The following is a 24,450-nucleotide window of genomic DNA, read 5'->3' as shown; positions in this document are numbered from 1 at the left end:
ATGTATGTTGTCACGGGTAGAGAGGGGGGGATCTACACTTCTCTCTCTACCTCTCGGAAGGTAGAGAGAGAAAGAGAGAGAGAGAAGGATACAGAGGTATAGAGAAAGGGGTGTAGATACACTCTACCCCTCTATCTTCTGAGAGGTAGAGGGAGGTGTAGAGAGAGGGGTAGAGAGAGAAGTATATAGAGGTGTAGAGACGCTCTCTTCTCTACCTCATGCTTGCTTGCTCTGTTGTGCCCTCTCTCTTGCTCTCGCTCTCTCTCTCTCTCTACCCCTCTACCTCGCTCTCTCTTGCTCTCTACCCCTCTCTCGCTCTCTACCCCTCTCTCGCTCTCTACCCCTCTCTCGCTCTCTACCCCTCTCTCGCTCTCTACCCCTCTCTCGCTCTCTACCGTTCTGTACCTCCTACCTCTCTCTCTACCTCTCTTCTTCTGAGAGGAAAAGAGAGGGTAGAGAAACAGAGACACACACACAGTATCTATATTCATTATATGTAGTTTTCATACAAGTTTTAGTATAATTTTTCTTTTTTACATAAGTTTACAGTCACCATAGCATGAGTGAATAAAGTTACCTTGACCTGATGACTATTTCATTTGCGTAATGTATTAATCCAATGTAATTTAAATTTATTGGGTTTATAGTGCTTTTTTTTTTGATGTTGCAAAGATCTACTTTTGACTGTTGTTGTAAGTACTGTATATGTGGATTAGAGTTAACCCTGTGTTCTGGTCCCTCTGTGTTATTCAGGTTGGGGTCTGTGTGCAGCCAAGGCCCAGTATCCCATCGCTGACATGGTGAAGATGCTGAGAGAGCAGGGCAAGACTGTCAGGTGAGAGCTCGTTTGATTAATTTTTGGTGAAAAAAATACTTAAAGGGTTCATATTACGCCATCCGGAGTTATTGAGAAACACTAGAATTTCACTAGAATCATTTGGCAATTTCAGGGCTTGAAATCATCCAGTATCTACTGAACAAATGATAAAAGCTAGCGGTCAACTTGAATTTGAATGCTTTGGAGATATAGACGGACTAATAATAAAGGATTACTCAAACATGTGTGAATAAACCACAACTCCAGGTCTGTTTTTTGATGTGGTAACAACACTTATAACATTTCTTAAAGCTCACGAGAGTCAGTTTTGTGTAATATTGGACCTATTTAAAGCAACAGCAGCACTGTAACTTTCTGGAGGTTGCACATCGGATGTATGATTTCATGGAAACGGAAAGTTAAAACCATACTTGGGAACCTTTCCCTCCTCTCTCCTCAGGTTTGGTATCCACCCTGTGGCAGGCCGTATGCCCGGGCAGCTCAATGTGCTCCTGGCCGAGGCTGGAGTCCCGTACGACGTGGTGCTGGAGATGGACGAGATCAATGAAGATTTCCCAGGTGAAAACTAAGGCTGGGTATCATTAATAAGTTGCCGATATGATACCCAACTCGATACATAGGTCGCGATACGATACAGAGCTCAATAAATAAATACGATATAGTTCAAATCTAGTCGATACAATTCCGTAAAAAATAAAGCCTAACTCATGGCTGTGATACTAAGTCTTTGTTAAACCACTTCATGTGTAAAGTTCATATGAAATGCAAACATTTTAATCAATTTTAACTGTGAAAATGTCAAATTTGTTGCATAAAAAGTTTCCTTCCTTCGAACAAGCAACAAAACTGTAGTACTGTAACAAAGTAATTTAGTAAAATATACCAAAAAAATGCTTTTGGCGATATCGATACTGTATCATCACTTATTATATCATTAAACGATACAATATATTGATATTTCGATATTTTTGCACACCCCTATTGAAAACTGTTGACATTCGAGTTTGAACTCCTGAAGTTTAATTTGTGAGAAGAAACTTTGCAATTTTAAATTCTGTCTTAATGCCAACAACAAGAATCTATTGTGGCAATTTTCAATTTTCATACTGACAAGTTTAATTTAGTTGTATCCTGGGCTGTTCAACATAAGTGATAATTGTATGAATTTTCGTATTCACCTTAATCTCGAAGTAACCATGGACCCCGCCATCCTCATTCAGGGTTGTATTGTTTTGCATGGGGCTGTTGATCCTAACGGCGAATAAGGTTCATACAGATTATAAAGCAGTTTTAAAGACCCCCGGAGAATCAGAGCCGTGCTGACTTATTGATGGACGTGAAAATTTAACATTTTACACAAATGAACATACTTTGTCATATTTAATTGGCAAAACCTTTCTCAAATTCTCCATTTACATGAATGAGATTCCCGTTTTAACCACAAGCGCCACCACAAGAAAGTGTGGTTTAGGAGTATTTAGAGACAAAATAGACGGGGTGGAATAAGGTAAATAGAGCAGTAATCCCCAATATACTGTAGGTGTCAGGGTCTAAATGTGGCTTTCCAAAGATTCTCTGTATCCCTGGGGCTTTCTAAAACCGAGATTCAGACTAGGTGGGTCTAATTACCTCTAATAACTTGACAAACTGTCTTATAGAACATTCATAATGATATGGTTATGTAGAAATGCATTTTTAGGGGTCTGCCAGTTTATCACAGTGTATTTCATGGCATTTAAACATTTGATTATTTATATTTTATATATTCTAAACCTCTTTTTCAGATGTATTAGTTAAGTATAGTGACATGAAGTTGCTGAACATTTTATATCATTTTATTTATATTTTTAAGAATATTTTACCCTCCAGTTGTTCTGTTGTATAAAAAGCTTTTGATTATTTGGCCAAAATCTGTTCTGGTAAACTGAAAATAATACAATCAAATATTCAACTTTTTCCCTTTTGTACTGGAGACACCTGGCAGCCCTTTTGTCCACACATGGTTTAGTTTACACAGCTTCAGATAAATGTGGTGTTGGAATTTAATGTGAATATTATTACCACAGCTGTGAGGTAATAAAATATTGGTCGAGCCATTTTGTTTAATGTTTTTTGTTTTGTTTTTTTCCCCACAGAGACTGACTTGACGCTTGTGATCGGAGCGAATGACACAGTGAACTCCGCTGCCCAGGAAGACCCCAACTCCATAATCGCTGGTATGCCCGTCCTGGAGGTGTGGAAGTCTAAGCAGGTTTGTAAAAGATTTATTTAGTACAATATTATTTCCATCTTGGCCTGTTTCTTACTCAGACCTGTTGCTCGTTGAAAATGTTGGATTTGTGGAGTAAACTTTAACGTAATCCTCAAATAAGACCGAACATCCAAAGTATTGTTCAATTGCAGGTGTTTTATAGCTCAAAAATACCTTTTAAAAACATTAATTCTTACAGAGTGCAAGGGCCAAAATGTGTTGTCTGAACACAGTGTTGGGAAGGTTACTTTTAAAATGTATTCCCCTACAGATTACAGATTACATACCCCAAAATGTAGTTTGTAACGTAATCCATTAAATTACTTAAAGTGAGTAACGTAATCTGATTATTTTGGATTACTTGATATTGTCATGCTTTTTAAAACTACATGAATGTAACAACCACATCCTGAAAATTCTTGTTTGTTCTTTTCAAATTGTCTGTTGAGCCAAAGTCTCCATGAACAGGTTTGTTGTAGAAAAGCAAAGACTAGGAAATCTGAACATAAGAAGTTTTGTCTGTTAAAAGATAATAAAAAGTCCAGTCTTTCCTTGAACAGATTAAAAATATTATTGATAGAGAAATGCTTTTTATATGAGATCACTGCTGCCTTTTAGTCCTAGTTTAGTCTTGGTTTTAGTCCTGGTGTTAGTTCTGGTTTAGAGGTGCACAGGAGGAAGCGTGGTTACGAAGTGATGTTTGAATTTCGAAGACATGAATACATTTTTTCCTGTGCACTGGTGGCTCCATTCTACTGGCTCCTCAACCTCGTCCATTGAGTGACCGACGCCACAAACGTTAACAAAACGTTTACACAGCTCTTTTTGTGCTTGTTCTGTTTGGGTTTCCGGCAATGAGTGGAATTACCAAAGTAATAATTTTAAAAAATGGGATATAGCCCAGCTCAAAACAGGAAAATCCTGCCGTGTAATCCATTATTTTATCAAAGTAACTGTAATCCAATTACCACTCACTGAAACAGTAACTGTAACTGAATACAGTTACTCATAATTTGTACTCTGATTATGTTATCCCGGTACATGTAACCTGTTACTCCCCAACACTGTCTGAACAGCAATCGCACTGTATTTCTATTATCTTAACCTCTTTTAAACTTTATTCCAGGTGATTGTGATGAAGCGTACTCTGGGTGTGGGCTACGCTGCCGTGGACAACCCCATCTTCTACAAACCCAACACCTCCATGCTCCTCGGAGATGCCAAGAAAACATGTGACAACCTCCAGGCCAAGATCAGAGAAGTCTACTATTAAAAACAGAACGCAATCCCCACTTGTGATCAATATTAAAGGAAATTTGATTAGTGAACGAAGGACTTTGGTTTGATATAAATATGAAGTTCACCTAGTAAGGTTATTTTTAAAATGACTGCATAATGTGTAAGAATTTGTAAATAAAATATATTTAAATGTACAATCACTAAGATTGTTCTTTCACTGAGTGTCCTGTGTCTCAATCTTTTTTTTTTTTTTTTTTTAAGTTTCGCAATTTGCTGTACCAACTTGGCTACCAACTGTATTTTTGTCTAGGGCTTATTTTAGTAGTCAAGGCAGCAGTATTTTTTTTCTGATTAGTCAAACCATTATTTCTATTGTTCGTTTAGATTTTCAAAACATTTTTTAACCATATAAAGCTTAAAATATGGTGGTGACTAGAGAGTTTTAAATGGACTACATAAAATTGTGTTAGATTATGGAACTTAAAATCATTATCTGGACTATTCAGCCTCAAACATACAAAAAGACCTTTTAATTATTCACAGCATTATTAAATCAAAATGTCAAAGAATAAACATTTAGGATTATCCAAATACATATATATTAAAAAAAAAAGTATAATCGTCTAGTTTTGAGTTGATTATTTGTCCCAGTCCCATTATTGGCAACCATACACTTACGTTTTCCACCATTTATCATTGTTCAGTCCATTAGCAGCAAGTTTATGTTGAAAATATTTCCAATTTGGCAAAGTGCAGCACAATCTTGTACAAGTTAAACAAAATTTAAATGTTGATTTCCATTTATTTTAATACCTCAATTAGGCCTACCACGATAAATACTAATGACTAATCAATAAAAAATGAGATGAAAACCATTTTGGGCTCAGCATTTGATTTCTTAACGAGCATTTTGAGCCTTGTAAATGTAGGCAGATCGATAATATAGCGTTACTCAAACGTGAATGAAACAAAACGTGTTTTAGTGGAGGAAACATTCTAACATGGCTTAAAGCTCACATGGTGCAATTTAGAGCTAATTTTTTTTTATTTCAAGTCATATCAATACTCCTACAAGTACACCATCTTGTAAAGTGCTTTGTATGTTGCAGTTTATGTCACAATACTTGTACTTCATTCAGAAAGTGACAGATTTCACTGTTGACGTATGGTGCCAATAACAAACCTAATTGCAAAAATGTAAAATAGTAACAGCTCTACTTAAAAATTATCATTGTAATCATAATAGTACTAGTACATTGCAAAACTAAATATAATCATTAAAGACCTGACCCCAGTGCATTTTAATTTATTGTAAATAACTGAACAACTATCATACATATAATTAAAACTAGGTCTGCACAATGTATAATAAAAATGAAAATATCAATACCACAACATTGGTTTATGCAATAATCAATATCGCAAGAAAAAAAATTCTAACAAAAGTTCTTCATTTTACAAAAGTGTTTTTGCAAAGTAAAATGGACAAAGATTTTATTCAAGATTTTCATTAAGACTTGAGCTGGTCTTTGTTTAGTCTCTCAATTATTTTTTGGACCTATTTTGACTAATAAATTAAGGTGCATTTGTGCTTTATTTTAATTTTTTTTGCTTTAATTTAACTGAACTGCGAAAAAATTAATCTATCTTACTCTTATTCTTACATCTTATTCTCATATCATGCAGCGCTATTACAAATGATTATGAAACTTAAAGATAATTGTAATGATGGCAATATATCACAGTACTAAATTAAATCATGACAGGCCTAACCCAAGTGCATCGTACTGTACTGTATGATAGTTTGCAGCACACATCAACATTCCCTGGGGCTGTGATGCTAACTGTAGGCTCTGCTCTGTCTGAGGCTTGTTAGAGCTTTAATATGATCTTTATTTTAACACAATCTGACCAGAAGGAGCTGACTTATTTGGAACTACAACAGGTGAGCTGATTTGTGCAGTAAAAACAAGTTTCTCTCAAAAGCAGAGGGACCACGAACAAGACCATGAAGGCTCGTATTGATCACAGGGTCATTAAAATTTGTTGTTTAAATCCATTCTGTATTTCACACTATTTTTAAACTTTTTTGGCAGTGTTTGTGAATCTGTGCATAGTGTCACCATGGCATAGGGTGACCAGATGTCCCTTTTTACCTGGCACAGTCCTGGTTTTAAGCCCTGTGTCCCAGCAGATTCATCCAAAACCACAAATTTGTCTCAGTTTTTTACAAGAAATTTCCCTATTTTTGACCACTTTGTTACCTGCCAACAGTAAAGGGGCATAACTTCTCATTTGTTTTAGGTAAAATACAGAAAAATATGTTTAAATCATCAAAACACAGAGAATGTGACTATACTGACTCACATTTTAGTCATAAATGGGTCGAGTGCAAAACAATTTTCCTTAATTACGTGCTCGTTTCACAATTTTATTATTACCAACCACCACAAACCAAGAGTGTCCCAGTTTTTAATTTTGATTTACGTGCAACATTAAAGCAAAACTAAGTCACATTTTGCCCATTAAACATTGTAAGTCCCTGTGACCAAATTTGAGAAATCCATGTAGATCACCCAGTCAGCTGTAAATGAACAACTATCATGCATATAATTAAAACAAAAATGAAATGGCTGCTCAGTTCTCTAGCTCAAATAAATACTGAACTTTATTTTTTTCCTGCTGCAGTCTTGGCTTTGTTTATGACTGTGTGGAGATACGAATAGAAGAACAATATGTTGTCATATTCTCCGCTGTAAACCCGGTCCAGGCAAAGTTCATGGAAGTCTTTGAGGAAATAGTAGATAGCTTCGATGGTGGCGAGGTAAGTGTCCGGTTTGCCCTTTTGGTGGCGCCAAAAACACGTTTTTCTTGTTTTCAGCTCCACTTGCAGCAAATCTGAAGAGAGGAAAAAAGGTTTAGATAATGTTGGATGTTGGACAGAGATGATAAATACAATTAAAGGGAACTAAAAACAGAACTAATTGAGTTTTGAAATTGCGTCAAAGAACAGAAAGTACTCATTATGCAGTTCATTATGTGGTTTTCGCTCAAAACGAGATCCAAAATGTCAGAAGGAACTAATGCTTTTTAGATTTTCATTATAGTAAAAGTGTACGTTTAATTCACAGAGCTTAAATGTTTAATATTTTAATCATTACAATTTACTTTAGTTTAAAAGATGAGTGTACGATGTAATCTATTTTGCTCGTCTCCATGGAGATGCTCAACCATACGGAATTAAACGTATCTATTCCAATACAAGTGTTTAATTCCTAGGGAAAAAAAAAACTTAATATACTGGCTTTCCTTTACGTATAGCTGACAAAGCTGACAAATCTGGTAATGTCACCTTCTTGCCACCATGGAGATGGATAAGTTTAATGCCATGCTGTGGAACATTCCAGGTAAAATCTCCACGGTGACGAGCAGGTACCAACATATTTTGGTTAATAAGTACAATTTGATTTTGATTTTGAGCACCAGATACCAAATATGTACATGTACATATCCTTGTTTTTTTTTTTGTTATAGTTGTTGATTTTGTTTTACCTTGCTCAAACAAATAAAATTAATGAATGAATGATTACAATTTGTGGCTAGGTCCTATCCAAAACTGAGTCTTGTGAGCTTTAAACCAGGTTAGAATGCTGTTACTTCAACAAAAACATACTCTGAGTTGTGTTTTGTTTCATTTTCACATGTTTGAGTAATCCTTTATTAGCCTGTACACGTCTCCAAAGCTCAAAATGCTCTGTTCTACCTAGTTTTCAAGTTAGCACCTACCTTTTACTTTTAGTTCAAAGTTCAAAGTTAGCGTTATTGTCAATTTATTCACATGTTCTAGACTTACAAAGAAACTGAAATTACGTTTCTCTCTATCCCATGCGACACAACAAACAGCATCATCTCTAACCACTAAAGTAACCATAGATAAATAAATTAAGCTAAAAACAATAGTGTACAGTACAATGCAGTTCAAGTCAGATCAAGTATTAGCAGCAGTAATAAAAGTTCAGTAGAGATCGACAATTTCACGACTGAAATCATCCAAATGATTCTAGTGAAGGTGTAGAGCTTAAAAACACAGAGGAGCACAGGAGAGGGTTGTTTACTATTTGAGAGAACAACTCAGCGTAAATATGCAGGATTTGTGTGTTAAACATGTGTGAATGAAACAAAACAGAACTCCAGGTTGATGAGAAAACAACATCATAACATATAGATCAGAAAATAGAGTAATATTGACCCTTTAACCTGTTCTCCACACTCCCTTCAGTTGTTCATAATCAACTTAATGACTCATAATTGACGTGTACCTTGCAGTCTTTCATCCGTGCTGATCTTGTTTGTCTGGTTCCATGTGCTGTCAATGAAGACCACCTTTTGGAGGGGCAGGGCCTTGCACTCCACGCCCTCTCCCCCCTCCTTTCCCCTCTGCTCTGCCCCCTCTCCCTCTTCGTGTGTGGGACAATCAGACAAAGTTGCACCCCTAAACCTCTTCCTTTTGGGTTCACAGGGGTCTTGGGCGCGTTCGGTCAAACTCTGGATCATGTTTTGCACTGTGACAGCCTTAGGTCCGGGGAATACGAGTACCACCTGGAGAGAGACAGATTATGTAATGTTATTTGGCGTGACTTTAGACATGAACTGACAAAGAGGGATGCGTCTGGTCTATACACAGAAAAGATGAAAGTGGTGTTGGAGAAACCTTACTGAGACATATCACGCACAAAATTTGAGATGATTCGAAACAAATTTGAAAATGTGAAAAAAGATACACGGTTTGAGTTTGAACGTCTACAAAAGGTTATCTGAACTTGATAAAGAAAAAAAATAATCCATCAAATCCATCAATTTTAATAAGTTTAGACTGAACTTACTTGACATCAAAAAATGGAAAATGATGTGAAAAGCTACAAATTGTTAAATGCTGATTTATAATTCATAGACAGATTTTTAGTTCTTCTGTCTAATGCACTCGACCACTCAGCAGCAAGTTTGCAGTGAAACAGCGTCAAAGTGCGTAAATCATAGACTGTACACATAAACAGACATAGCTAACCCGCTTGCTGCAGGAAGTGAACATGGGGGGCGCTTCCGGCTCCATCGAAGTCCTTCTCTCCCTAACTGCTGCTGTCATTCGTCTCACTTTGGTCTTAAAATGTTCGTATTAACCCGTTGTACATGATCCTAGTAGTTTTAATTTGTCATATTGTCTGTAAGTCATTTCCTCTCTCTATTATGGAACTAGGCTCCATATTTGTCCCCATAGCCTCAGTGAGCTTCATTTGACTGGAGCTGAACACAGTGGGTGATGTCACACTCCCATAGTCCACTTCTTTATATAGAATAAACTAGGGTGACAGCTCTTGGGGTGTCCTGAATTGTGTTATCTAAAGATACGTTCAGACTGCAGGGCTTAATGCTCAATTCGGAATTTTTTTGTGAAATACGATTTTTTCCCCGGGGTCGTTCACATTTCCAATTAAATGCCACTTGTATGTCATCTCCAATGCGAACTTTAAACACCCCAAAAGTGTCCCACATGCCCATTGGAGAACACGACGATGTCACACACAGCGAGTGTGCTCAGTGTTAACGGAAGTAGCCTAAAAGCTGGGCTTGTCTCCCAAAATATGGTCCAGTTTTTCGTAAAATGAACAGGTTACACGTCCACGGCTGCTTTGTTTGTTTGAGTCTTTAGCCTCCTTGTATTTGGCTCTTTATTTTTTGTTGACATTGGAGGCAGGACTGCCTGTAGCCGCACTTGGACATTTCTTTGGCAATCACTTCAAAAACCGACCAGTTCTGATAAGACCCCTCCAATTTGGAATACAGAGATCCCCCCCTCAAATATTAATTAACTTGCTAACCTCACTTTCCTTCCATTGACTAGACTCCAAGTCTGACGTGTAGCTGGGATGAATGTGACCTGGCCGTTCAGACTTAAGTCGCAGGTCAAAAGATCGGATATGTATCGGTTTTAGGACCACATATCCAAGTGGCCTGGGTCACATTTGAAAAAATCCGATCAGGCTGCAGTCTGAACGTAGCCTAACTAAAGGCACACTATGTAACTTTTCAAGTGGTGGGTTCGTCACTTTGTGGTGGGCAATAAAGTAAAAAAAGTATATCACATTTTTTGGAGCCAGATCACAATTCAGATTCATGTACACTTTGTATTTTCCCATTTGTTTTTAAGTGATGAATAAGTTTTAAAAAAAAATACTTCTTCTGAAAAATGTACACTCACTCAGACCCATGAATCACGATATGATGACGGGGATGTTACTGTTTTGCCTGGAATTTCCACAGGATGAAATTAAATTCTATCTATCTTCATTGAGAGAGGCAGCCAACAGTAAAAATACTGTACAAGTTTTTCAAAGGTAGCAAGTTTCATGTCATTCTGTGGAACTTTCCAGGCAAAGCATTCATCTCTACGGAGACAAACAGATTTATTTAAACTGACCTTGTCCTTGTCGTACTCTGGGATACAGGGGTAGGTGTAAATGTTCACATCGTCTGGAGCCAAGATCTTTGCGTGGATCGCTGTGCTCTTCCCGTCCGTCTCATTTGGATGTTTAATGATGTCGATTTTCACTGGAAGCTGAACACAAGATACAAAGGAATAATATTTCTATGATTTATGAGGCAAAACAATCTTTTGACAAGTTTACAAAAAGCGCTGACTAATCAACTAGTGAAATAACCGTTAGCTGATGACATGAGATTTTAGATAACAAAAACTGTCTAACTAGTTTAGCTGTGAACATACTTTTGTTCTTGTTTTATGGGTTTTGATCACATTGAATAATAAACACAATTCGTATCATGATGCACCGCTCCAGCTTTTTCAGTTCAGTGGGTTTATTATTTTTTATTATTATTATTTATTATTATTTACCATTTGCTGATGCCAAATATCAACCAAAACCAGTTCAAAGAGTGAAAACAGTATTTATTTTATTCAAACAAATCTAACTAAAATAAAACAAAACTGATCCAAATAAGTTGTGACTGTTATTTATCCCTCAAGTAACTACAGAACGACAATAAAAGTTACATATGAAATCAAATAAAAGTTTAAATATTGTGAGACTTTCTGGGCAGACTACGACCAGTAAATAGTCTTATTACATCAGTTCATATGTCCAACCAGAATATTGTCTGAACCGATATTTGGAAGCCGATATCCAATCCAGTATTGGATTCAGCACCAATATCTGATACCAGAATAGTATTGGTGCGTCCGTAACTACACTTGTTTCATAAATCTCTATATAAAAATTCAAACCACAGCACTGACATTTTGCTATTACATCTGAAGGCCTCTTTTACATCATCGTGTAAGCCCTAACCTTGGCCTGTCACGATAATTACTAAACTGACATATCATTCAATATATGAAAGCTGGAATAACAATTTTTCGTGTGTACATTTTCTTGGCATTACTGGGAGTTTTATTGGGTTTTTTTGGTTATATGATAGGATTTGAGATGTGAAAGGTTGAATTTATAACTTCTGTGACTCTTTACAGATGCAAACTAAGTATTTAATTGTTTCATTCTGATGTTTATTGCAGCTCATGTTTCTTTTAACAACATTTTGACCAGTTTATGTGGTTAAATTTAAATCTGCTCCTGGGTTTTTGTGTCAGTAGCATTTCTAGTTAAAATATTATAATTTATTTTATTCAATTTTTACTTCAGCAATACTTTATTATCATGACAGGCCTACTTCACAGCAATGCCATTTTGCTCTTTCATCTGAAGATATCTTTTACGTCATCGGATAAGTCCTAACCTCTTTGTTTTTATTTTATTTTTGCTTATGGATCTGTGCTAAGTATGAGTGGGTATGAGTGCAATGTGTGGTTGGTGTTTGTTGAAGCCTGACTTCCCTGGGTTTGTCAATAATAAATCAAATAAAAATAAATACATAAAAAAAACATAAATAAATAATAAAAATAAATAAATAATAATAATAAAAAAATTATAAATAAGCAAGCCCTAACCTTTCACTCACCTTCACCTGCAAACTAAGTATTTAAGTGTTTCATTTTGCTATTTATTGCAACTCATATTTCTTTTAACAATATTGTGCATTTAGAATAGTTTTTGTGGTTTAAATCTACTCTTGGGTTTTTGTGTCAGTGGCATTTCTAGTTAAAATATTATCATTTGTTTTATTCTATTTTTACTTCAGCAATACATCACACTTTGTTATCGTGACGGGCATACATCACAGTGTTGCCATTTTGCTATTACATCTGAAGATCTCTTTTACGTCATCGGGTAAGTCCTAACCTCTGTGGTTTTTATTGTTTTTGATTTATTATTAATACAATCTCTCCTTATGGATCTGTGTTAAGTGATGTGTAGGTTGAGTTTGTTGAAGCCTGACTTGCCTGGGTTTGTCAGTAATAAATAAAAAAATAAAAAGAAATACACAGAAAAGCCCTGACCTCTCACTCACCTTCACCCGGGGAACATCTTGTGGACTGACTCCCACCGGGGAACAGCACGTGTAGCAAAAGAACATCCGTGATCCCCCACATTTCGCACATTTCAACCTGCCTTTCTCTTGCGCTCGCTCCAAAACTTCGTGTGATGCCAATTTTAAACTTTGGAGAGGCTGTTTGGCGGATTCAACCACGTCTGTCGAATTAGAAGACAATGTTGTTTTGTCAAGGCAACTGGGATGGAAACTCTGGTCCTGATCCAATACACTCATACTTCTCCTCCTTCGCTTCTTTGTGTGTAGCTTTTTAAAAAACTTTGACAAGCCAAAAGTTGGAGTTAAGAAAACCAGACGCTCATTGCTGGAAAAGAATGACAAAACAAAAGAGGCAAGTTATTAGAAGATAAAATTAATGATTGTGACATGGACCTAGCCTGGAGTGGTAGTGTGGAAAGTACACAAATGGACTGCGCTTGATAAAAGCAAGACATTGTTTGATAATGGAGATTTCAGCAATGTTATAAATATTACAAAATTAGATTACATAGCGTTGGTGAAACATTAATATTAACATTAGAAGGTGGACAGAAAAGACCAAGAATAATATGTGAATCAACTGTAATTAACCCTATAATTTGAACATTTATTTCTGTGTCCCTTTTTTCAACCATGTGATTATAATAAAGATCTGGAAGCGGTAACCCTGATATGTATTGTAAAAAATAATAATAATAGTCTGAAATGTATCAATATAAGTTTATGGACCAAAAGTACAAACAAACTTGCATGTGGTGTTTCAACTTTGAAATGGCTATATAATAGGGCTGCTCGATTATGCAAAAAATCATTATCACGATTATTTTGGTCAATATTGAAATCACAATTATTGAAACGATTTTTTTTTATTTTAAATTTTTTTTGTTACACGAAGCATTTATTCAGAGTTTCTCTCTCTCAAAAAAAAACCCCCCACTTTGTTATTGATAATTTGCACAAAACCTTAAAATGGAAAATAAATATAGGCTACAAATATGAACCTTAGAGAAGTTTTGTGATGTATAAAACATGAAATTAAAAAAATATACTTTGAACATGAAATAAGGCATAGAAAAACATAAATGTATCCAAAATAAACTACATATCCAGTTATTGTACAATCTCTATATTTTAAAAAAAAAATTAATAAATACACTTATTTGTATAAAAAAAAAATCACAAGATAACGTTAAGCTTATCATTCGATTATTTGAGTTTGGAGATCATTTGACACACAAATCAAAATCACAATCAAAATTCGATTTATTGCACAGCCTTAGTCTATAATACGCCTTTTTCTGCATCTTTTTTTTGCCTTTTCTAATCTATGTTATAATGTTGTATCCTCATCAAACACATACCTCGAGTTTTGTTTTGTTTCATTCATAAATGTTTAAACACACAAACCCTGCATATTTACGCCAAGTTCTTTCCTCAAACAAACAAAAAATATACATACACTTTCACGAGAATCACTTGAATGATTCCAGCCCTGGAATTGCCAGTCTCTTATGAACTAAACTAATCTACCACTATATTACATCACAAGGTGGAATAAAGCATTTTGACCTTTGGAAACACAGCCAAACAAAGCAGGATTACTGTATGAATGAAACAAAACATCAGCAACTCTTTGTTTTACTCTGGGCATTATAACACGACTAAAAGCTCACAAGTATCCATTTTGTGTAATAGAAGACCTTTAATACACTGTTCATACATGCCACGTGTTTTATAGAAAATCAGCAGCAGGGAAGATAAAAAATAAATAACATTACTTAGCTAATTTAATCTAGTATTAATAAAATATCTCTTCATTTCTGTCCACAACCTTCTTTAAATTCTACAAAACACACGTACCACAACAAGGAAACAACAATGTGTCTATTATACACTTAAGATTAGTTAATTTAGACTTATATTAGCAAATACTGAGCTAAAATACCAAACATAAATTAAAGAATTATTAGCTAGCATCTGCAACTTAGCTTTACAACAAAAACAACGACGCAATCTCACGTTTGTCCAAAATTCAGACAGGATTTGTGCGAGTTCGTTTTGTTTGCAGTAATAAAAATAGATCTACGCGCGTAAAAGGTTTAGAAAATGCTTTAAAATACCTGAATGAAAGGTAAACACAGCACGGCTTCCTCCACATGTGTGCAAAAGGCTTCTTCTACAAATGCGGAAACGCTGCAGTCTGCGGAAGAAACAGCGCCACCTCTGACCGTACCGTCGTTTGTGCAAGATTAAGGGTAAGATTTGTGATAAAACTATAATTAAATGTGCAAAATTATAACCTTTCTTACCACAAAATATGTTTTTATTTATCTTTTTTATTTTTTTATTTCTAGGGTTAAAATTAATGTAAACAAACAAATTCGGAATTAAACCAGGTAGCTGCTTTGCTTTGGCCACGTGGATATTAACATTTTTAATTTAGCTAATTGTAAGCTAAAGAGAAGATAGAAAATAAATCAACACAAAATTAAAGCTATTTATACTAAACTGCACTTCACACTAACCCGAATCCATAAAATAGTACATTTGGACATTGTTTTGATTTATTTATCGATGTATTTATTTATTAAAGGGCCAGTATTTAGGGTGACTAGATGTTAAAAAAAACAAAAAACTGTGACATCCCAGGTTTAGGTTGGTTGTTAATAATAAAATTGTGAAACCAGTGTGTAATTAAGGAAAATTGTTACGCACATGGCAGTAATGTGAGTCAGTATAGTCGCATTTTCTTTGTGTTTTTGTTATTTTTAAGCAGCTTTTCTGTATTTTACCTAAGCAAATGACAATTTATGCCTCACTTCACTGTTGGTAGGTATCACATTGGTCAAAAATAGGGACACCTGGTGCATTTCTGGTATAAAAATGGGACAAATCACTGGTTTTGGATAAATGTGGGACAGGTGACACGGCTCAAAACTGGGACTGTTCCAGGTAAATAGGGACGTCTGCTATTTTTATGATCAATGATATAATGTTGTTTCCTCATTGAAGACATACCAGGAGATGTGTTTTGATTCATTTACACTTCTAAATAAAAGGTAAAAGGTAGCTCTTAATTTCAAAACTTTGCTTTGGAGATGTAGAGGGATTAATACTATATTAATACTATATATTTCTGTACTGTCAAAACCAAGCTGTACACTGAAGAAAGTGGAGGCCTAATATACTTAAAACTTATGCTTAATATTGTACTAATGTATCAAATAGAAAAATAATTTGATGAATTGTACAGCTCTACCTATATATTAAAATATAACATAAACACTGTCTACCTCCTCTAGACTATGGGGGACACTGAGATACTGTAATATTCCTTCTTGTATAACCAAAATCAATTTATCTATATCAACTTTAGATCCAAACCCCAGGGTAGTTCAAGGTAAACTGTCCAACATTAATTTGCATTTGTCAGTTTCATGGCCGCGGGCTGTTCTGATGAAACACAGGGAAAGATACCTGAGCTGTCACACTTTTTATGGAGCTGGAGATCGCATGCAGACTCACACTGCAAACAGATGTGTATCAAATCAGACCAGCGTCCGTCCGTGATATCTGACCCAAAACAATCAAAAAACTGCCAAAGTGGGGTCCAGTGATCGAAATGTAGACAATTCATATTAGTAACATCAATCTGACGTTTCCCAGGCGATACTCAAAATAAAGCATGCCATGGTGGTTAGGCACTGCTTTTCAAACAATGGACTGGGGAATTTCAGCTCACGTTTGAAAGGATGTTACCTGAAAACTAAATCTAAGTTACAAATGCACCTATCAAAATAACACAGTTTAAAATACGATATAGTGCTGAAGTAAATATAGATGATAAATGATAATACCGAAAGGCATGAGAAAATCTGTGTATCATTCGTTCACTCGTTTTCAATATAAAACCAAAAATAATAAAATGAAAAAACAAGTATTTTCTTCATTATTTGTCTCCAAAACCAAAATGAAAAAATGGATAATGGATAACGGATATTTTTTCAGTTTTCAATTTTGCATTTAAATGAAAAAAGGAAAAAAATTGAAAAAACAGATAACGTCCGTTTCCCGTTTCCGTGGCTTAATGTGATGCCAGACTGAGCCAGGACTGAACCAGGACTGAAACAGGTCTAAATCAAGATTGAACCAGGACTAAACTGATCTCAGTCCCGGTCTGGTCCCGGTCTCAATCTTGGTGTCAGTTCTGATCCTGTTCTCGGTCTCAATCCTGGTCTCAGTTCTGATCTCGGTCCCAGTCTGATCCCAGTCTCAGTCCCGGTCTGGTCCCGGTCTCAGTCACCGTCGCAGTCCTGGTCCTATTCCCAGTTCAGTCCTGGTCTCAGTCCTGGTCCTGGTCTAGTTCCAATCTCAGTCCTGGTTTAGACCTGGTTTACTCCTGGTTCAGTCCTCTCTCAGTTCGGAATCATAGTTTAAGTCATGAAAATGGGAAACGGCCATTATCCGTTTTTTCCATTTTTCATTTAAAGACAAAATTGAAAACTGAAAAAAAACCAAAAACGAATCATTATCCTTTGTTTCAGTTTGATTTTGGAGACAAATAATGAAGAAAATTGTTGTTTTTTCATTTTCTTATTTTTGGTTTTATATTGAAAAACGAATAAACAAATGATACATGGTTTCAAGAAACCTAAAGCATGATTATCCATGAAAAAACTATTCTATATGTACTGTATGTAGTGTAAACGAAACACTTAATGAGTTTTCAGTTATTTATTCAATCTTCTAAAATTCAACTCTCATTATCATACAGAAAAACAACAAAAAGTTCCTCACTAGTGCGAGGAAAAGTACCTATGATAAATATTGACCCCAGACAATAATTATTCCATATATCCATTCATTTACTGAGCTATAAGTTGATGTAGTAATTATCGTGGCAGTAGCTCATTACTAGATTGGTAGAAGGGTTAGGCAATGTTTTCCTCATCTGTTTTTGGGATTTAGTTTGGTACATTTTTATTTGGGAAATTTGTTCTAAATTCATTAACACATTCCATTCCTCAGAGCCACTGGACTAGAACAACCCAATCCAAATCCAAATCCATCCAGACAAAGAGAAAGAGAAATCAAACTACACAGTGAATTCAACATCACAGCATCTTCCATCAGGGATCAGCTCGAGGTAAGAGTTCTGGATTGGGATGGGACTTTAAGGAATACTATAATTAATAGGACTGAGTATCATTAAGTTTAACATACACTTTATTAATGGCAAAAGGAGACATTTGGTTTGTCAGACGCTGTGTACACTTCCTTATATCTGTCTGAAGGGAGGAGCTAACTACACTGAAACTACTCTGAAGCTAACACATCTACTTGTTTACAGTTTCTTTTAGTTAACTTGGGCTATTGATCTGGCACTGAGACTAGGGTTTTATTAGTGTAATCATTCAGGGCCATAATGAAGCTTTCACACCGCTGGGCCTGACCTGGCTATCCCTATTGTTTTCTTTGCTTGTTTTGATTTAGGTTTGAGGACGTAGTTGTAAATAGGAGATAGATGGTGTCTGAGTCCCCCAATTCTGTTCAAAGATGGATTGTTTTTCCTTACAAAAATAGCTTCTTTAACTCTTTAACTAAAATAACGGTCACATTTTTATACATTTACATCAAGAACCACTCACATGTTCATACACAAGTGTACATAAGGACACAACGGCAGTATTTATCTTGAATCACCTGTAAGTCTGTGAATCTGACCGTTCTACTAATGATCTTTATGTCAAGAGCGAGATTCGAACCACCAACCTTCAGATCAGAGGACAAGCAGTCAACCACCTGAGCTGGTACTTTCAGAGTCATTCATCAGGTGTAATGAGTAATTATACACGGTGAGTCCTGAGACTGCACTGTAGAAGGTTAGGCAACCCAACACAGCTTTATTTTTATTTATTTATTTTTGGACTTGTGGTTTTAGAAAGATATCACAGAATAAGCCCTGGTCATAAACAAAATGATTAGGTGTTGATCGTGTGCTGGGTGATGTTGCGTGTGATGCTGTGACTTGTATCTTGTCAATATCAAACATTCACACCTTACTGCAATTATCAGGCCATACCGCAGTCATTATGTTTAATTGTGATAATGGTTCCCAGTCACCTGTATGAAAACACATGGATCAGATCTCACTGTCACTTTGCACTAAGGTTTGACATTGTTATTGTCTGTTCAGATAATGACCGCACACAGAGACGAGACCTCCTGGAAAACAAATCAGTGTCTGCTGAAGTGTCCATGCAGCGCCAAACAAGTCATGTGACTAATTGGCAGAAAGTTTCTCTCAGGAAAATGAGAGATTTTTTGTGATTTGTTTTAGCAAGACAGGCAAAAATATACATACTTGAACTTAGGGATGGGCATTCGATGAAATTTTCTTAATCGATCGTTGGAAGAATTAACGATCGATTATCGATTAATCATTAACGTTTTTATATTAAAATTATCATCATTATTATTACTATCTGCACTACTAATCTGCATAAATAAATTCAACTTTACGACATATAAACCGTAACGACTCTAGAGCCACATCAATCCGTTTGAGGTTATAATGTGTTTAATTCAGTTTTGCGCAACTCTCACAGAAACGAAACTTAAAACCGCATCGCTAATTTGCATAAACTCAGCGAAGATAAAACTACAGCTCTTGTGTCGCTGATGCGGTCAATTTCTGTCGGATTAAAAGACATGACTCAGTGGAATACAGGTTAGTGTGGCCATATTTGCGTTTGTCAAAACCAGGACACCGTACAGGAGGAGGGAGGTGGGGACTCGTCATCGACATTGCGCGACTCTCACCTGGTAAAGCTGTTTCATACTGGACACTGAAACATATGTTCTTGCTTTGTACACTGTGCACATGGACTCACACTCCCGAACGCAACGGAAAGCGTGGAATTTCTTGTACAAATCATCGTTAAATACGCATTTGTGCTTCGGTACGCTGCAGACTGACCGACTGTTTGTGTTTGCTCGCTCCTTCTGAGTGCAGAGAGCTACATGTACGGACCCCTGTTTGGTCACGCTACGCACAGCAACCTACATTCGGTTTGTCGATTAAAATTAACGTAATCGATGAAATTCTTAATGATCAATTATCGATTAATCATGCCCATCCCTACTTGAACTATTTCTCAGCCAAAAACCTTTCTAAATTTTACAGCTTTATTGATGAGTAAACCTTTTTAAGTAGAGAAGTATTATTGTGTCCTTGGGCTAGACACTTCACTCATCCTCTGAGTATGTTTGTGTGACAAGTGGTTGCTGTAGTGGAAGCTTAGGGTGCACGATGGCTGCCATGTCTCTGTCAGTTTGTCCCAGAAAGCACCACTGAGGAGCGCTCCAGGTGGTGCATGTCAAGATGTTAGTTGGCGACTAATCAGAGAGCAGCATTGACATTGGTGCTGAAGCCAAAGGTGAAGCACTGAAACGAGCCAAAACAAACAAGTCTTACAATATCGTCATGGCATAAACCTCACGGTACAATACTTTTTGCGATATCCTGGGAAAGCTCACGATTTGGTGGTGAGACTCACGATTAGGGATGTAGCAATATCCACATTTCTCTGTGCGATATTTTCACAATATACATCTCACGGTACGATATTTATTGTGATATTTGTGGAGGTTAACAAAACTGTTAATATGCAACTTTTTCCTCTTGAAATGCCTTGACAAGACTTAATCCAAATAACTAAGACTCAAAAGTGTTTATAAAAAATATATATATATATATAAACCGTTTATAGTCTACACAGAAATGGAGCAAAGGATCATAGTCTATGTAGTTCTCTCTGTATTTTTTTTAGCTATTGCCGCACCATAACTCTTGATTTAAGCAAAGAGACTTGTAATTCGATATTGTGATGGCCCACGATATTATTGTGAGAACTTTGACGATACGAAATCACGATATTTCGGTTATTGTTACAACTCTACTATTTAGTTTGTAAAAAACGCTTTGTGCATTTGTGGACAGGAAAGATACCTGTGTTTTTCTCTCAACTGGATGTAACAAAGGTTAGATTTTTTGGCTTGTTCTGCTGTTATTAAGCTTCAACCAATCAGATTCAAATAGTTATCCTGACATTCATGTTTTCTGATCTCTTTCAGTGGGAGCCATTCCAGATTGATAATGTGTAGAACTCAATTCAGAGTGGCACTCATATCAACAATACAAGTAAATTTTGTGTTTTCCCCCAAAGATTATTTAGTAAATCTGTCTCTAGATAATTATATTATAGTAGAATTTTTTTGTTCCTTATCAACCTAGTAAAGTAAGAGCCAAAAGCAGCGTTCTGATGTGCTGTGCTTGGGTGGTCCAGCTCAGTTTCACTTCATTTCGACAGTTTCATCATCTGAAAAAAGCTGTTCTAAAGCTGTTTTTATGCATGCAGTTTGTGAGTCCTAAGACCAGTCAGACCACCTTTCTCCTTCTTCTGTGGTGTGAAAATACATTGCCTCAGCTTTAATGCATAATTAATGAGTTTACAGATTGCTTATTGTTAAATCTTAAAGCTGTACAGACATGCAGAAATGACAAAATTCTGTTTTACGCCGCTGTTCTGCTTTGAACCTGTTGAACTGTGTCTTATTCGAGACTTAAAAGCTGCTCATCTGCAGAGGCCAGTTTGATCTAATCTTTCCAACTTTTATTATTGGATTTTCTTTGTCTTTCCTGCCTGGTTTTCCTTGTGCGTCTCGTATCGGTGGAGGTGTGAGAGAGGTCCTGACCTGGTGTCGTGAGACCTGGGGTTTCCGTGCTCAAGTCGAACACAAACACAGAACTCCCCTCTTGCATAACCGCACATTTCCTCTGGGGAAATGAACTTTTATGGCCCTGAAATGTATCAACTCCAGCCGCTTACACCCTCCTCTCTTCTCTTCTCTTCTCTTCTCTTCTCTTCTCTTCTCTTTCTTCCTCTCCCTCTCTTGTTTCTCTCTCTTCTTCCTCCACTTCCCCTCTTGCCTCATTCTCTTCTTCCTCTTGTCCTCTCCCTCCTCTTCCCCCTCCCCTCCTCCTCCTCCTCCTCCTCCTCCTCCTTCTGCCCTGGGACCACCCCCTCCATCACACGAGACTCCCCAGCCGCCCTCCTGTTCAACTTCAGGTCCCTGCGAAAGTCCTGCTTTGTGCCAGACCCCCCCAAGCCCCCCTCACTGTCGACTGAACCCCCCCGTCCCTCCCTCCTTTGTTAGCTCATAATATGGGACACATGTGGATCTCTGTCTACGCTAACGCTAATTCACGGCTGCTGTTTTAAAACAATGCAGCGAACACTAAATCCTTGTTATGGACACATTATTCACTCAGGGGGCCTGGGTTGTTGCTCAGTACAATTTGTAGCTGTCCAAAAAGAAATATTGGGAGAATTGATCACTTTTGGGGGCTAAAGCTAAAACATTCAAGGGTGAAATATTACTGGTATGTTTTCATAACCAGACATATGCTAAGCTAGAAGAATTACTGCAAAGTAATAAATACGTAGTTGTAGAGTAGTGAAATCAACAATGAGAGCGATGACCTTATCCTGCAGCGTTAGTGGTCCTATATATTATGCTATATATTATTCTAGACTAAGTGTTTCCAATTAATATAAGAGACTACGGGGGCCCCACATTATCTGTATATATAAATCGACACTGCTAATACATAGATAGTGAACATTAGGGCTGGGTATCATTAAGAAGTTGCCGATACGATACATACCGCGATACATAGGCCACGATACAACACATGTCTCATACATTTACAGATACAGTGAACTTTCGATTTGATACGATATATTTTAAATCAATTCGATACGGTTCAGTAAAAAAATAAAGGCTAAATCTTGGCTCTGATACTAAAAGTCTTGTGCGAAGTGAATATAAAAAAACACACACATTTTAATCATCAAAACAGTGAAAATGTCAAATGTGTTGCATAAACAAGCTTCCTTTCACTAAACAAGCAGCAAAACTGTAGCCCTGTAACAAAATAATTTAGTAAAATATGCCAAAAAAATGCTCTTGGCGATATATCGATGCAGCAGGCCACGATATCGATACTGAATCATCACATTAAACAATATGATATATGTCGATATTTCAATATTTTTGCAGAAAAATATCGTCCCTCTCTCCATAACTGCTGCTGAGAGCCACGTCATTTTGGTCTTTAAAGGTCGTATTAACCTCAAATAAAACATTAACCCCAAATAAAAACACCATGATGCTTGTGTTTTTATTCAGCTGTTTTGTTTGTAAATAAATTCCTATTCCTAATATGGAACTCGGCTCCAAATTCTCCCCTTGTGAGCTCCATTTGTTTGGAGTTCACTAAGTCCACTTCTTTATACAGCCTATTACATTATATAACTAGTATAAGACTACGTGGCAATATCATAGAATCTACTTTTTGTGGTACTGAAGTGAATGTATGTATAAGTAACAAATCTCTTCCTATCAAAGTTGGACTTTTACGGTAAGTATCATGACGACAGTACTTTTACCTCATAAAAAATTCAGGGTTACATCATGATGAACATTAGAATACCAGAACAGTTATTACTAATTAAGAAATACTTCTGATTTTTTTCTCAAATACTCTAATAATCCTTGCAAACTGTTCTGTACTTTTGCATTGTATAAACTTGTTTATTTTATTTTATTTTTTATACCAGAGCAGGGACTGAAAACAGCATTTATTTCCTTTAAACAAAAAGAAAACAAGATAAAACTGATCCAAATGTAGCTGTTATTTATTTCTCATGTAACAAAAACATTGTACAAACCAAAGTTCAAACATTATTTCCTGACCGTCTCATTAAGTTAATGCCAAACCAGGATATCGAACCAATATTTGGAAGCCAGCAAAATTTTCACTATCGGTGCCGTTGATAGTGTACTTTTACCTCATAAAAATTCAGGGTTTCATCATGACAAACATTAGAATACTAGAACAGTTAGTAAGAAATACTTTTCAGTTTTTCTTAAATACTTATAGCAAAATCTTAACTAACTGTTCTGTACTTTTGCATTGTATAAACTTGTTGACAATCCTTTGTTTTGTTTTGTTTTTTTATACCAGAGCAGAGACTGAAAACAGCATTTATTTCCTTTAAACAAAAAGAAAAGAAGACAAAACTGAGCCAAATGTAGCTCTTATTTATCCCTCATGTAACTATACAACAGCTTTGCACAAACCAAAGTTCAAACATTATTTCTTGATTGTCTTATTACATTATTTTACATGCCAAACCAGGGCAGTTGACAGTGTTGACAATCCTAAACCAGACTATTCAATTTAGCCCTACTAGTGAAATGGTTAGAAGTTAGATTGGGGGTTCAATGCCCTACAAAACAAGAACTATGACTATGATATCTGTTAACATCAAGCCTAAAAATTCAAAACTGAATACTTGTAAGAGTTAGTATTTTTTAAGAAGAAACTTTTAATTTGTTCTTTCATTTGTAAACTATTCTTGTGGTTCAATGAAGTTTGTCTAAGTCTAAGCCCAAGTCTAACAAACTTCTTTTATATTTTTGCTTTGTATAAATATGACAGTGAAAACATTTAAGCATCATGACAAGCCCTCATTTACCTCATAAAAATTCA

General features: G+C 36.1%; 2 protein-coding genes and 1 long non-coding RNA gene across 4 annotated transcripts in view; 2 read left to right on the top strand and 1 right to left on the bottom strand.

Moving 5' to 3' along the window:
• LOC110172857 (NAD(P) transhydrogenase, mitochondrial-like) overlaps positions 1 to 4,545 on the top strand; it is a 34,298-nt gene extending 29,753 nt beyond the window's left edge. The window contains exons 19-22 of the mRNA XM_055154829.1: positions 754 to 835; positions 1,278 to 1,396; positions 2,974 to 3,089; positions 4,216 to 4,545. Coding sequence (XP_055010804.1) covers positions 754 to 835; positions 1,278 to 1,396; positions 2,974 to 3,089; positions 4,216 to 4,362 — 464 coding nt within the window. The 3' untranslated portion in view covers positions 4,363 to 4,545. The remainder of the gene's footprint in view (positions 1 to 753; positions 836 to 1,277; positions 1,397 to 2,973; positions 3,090 to 4,215) is intronic.
• A 1,464-nt stretch (positions 4,546 to 6,009) lies between these two features.
• On the bottom strand, positions 6,010 to 15,084 carry dtwd1 (DTW domain containing 1). 2 transcript variants are annotated; one of them, XM_055154809.1, is made up of 6 exons: positions 14,951 to 15,084; positions 13,070 to 13,155; positions 12,810 to 12,991; positions 10,804 to 10,941; positions 8,648 to 8,927; positions 6,010 to 7,226 (listed from the first exon to the last, which is right to left on the bottom strand). In XM_055154809.1, exons 1-6 carry the CDS (start codon positions 14,986 to 14,988, stop codon positions 6,997 to 6,999), a joined length of 954 nt encoding a protein of 317 aa, XP_055010784.1. In that variant the 5' UTR covers positions 14,989 to 15,084; the 3' UTR covers positions 6,010 to 6,996. The 2 variants fall into 2 exon arrangements, with proteins under 2 accessions (XP_055010784.1, XP_020794695.1); XM_020939036.2 differs by having other exon boundaries at positions 12,810 to 13,155.
• LOC129409242 (uncharacterized) overlaps positions 15,049 to 24,450 on the top strand; it is a 26,433-nt gene continuing 17,031 nt past the window's right edge. The window contains exons 1-2 of the long non-coding RNA XR_008632317.1: positions 15,049 to 15,085; positions 17,859 to 17,976. This is a non-coding gene — a long non-coding RNA (uncharacterized LOC129409242). The remainder of the gene's footprint in view (positions 15,086 to 17,858; positions 17,977 to 24,450) is intronic.

The sequence above is a fragment of the Boleophthalmus pectinirostris genome, unplaced genomic scaffold (genome assembly GCF_026225935.1).
Source record: "Boleophthalmus pectinirostris isolate CB_2022bp ecotype Guang Dong unplaced genomic scaffold, ASM2622593v1 HiC_scaffold_19, whole genome shotgun sequence".
In the NCBI taxonomy this organism is placed as follows: Eukaryota; Metazoa; Chordata; class Actinopteri; order Gobiiformes; family Gobiidae; genus Boleophthalmus; species Boleophthalmus pectinirostris.
The sequence above is the reverse complement of the archived record's forward strand: the minus strand, read 5'-3'. Positions and strand labels throughout refer to the sequence as shown.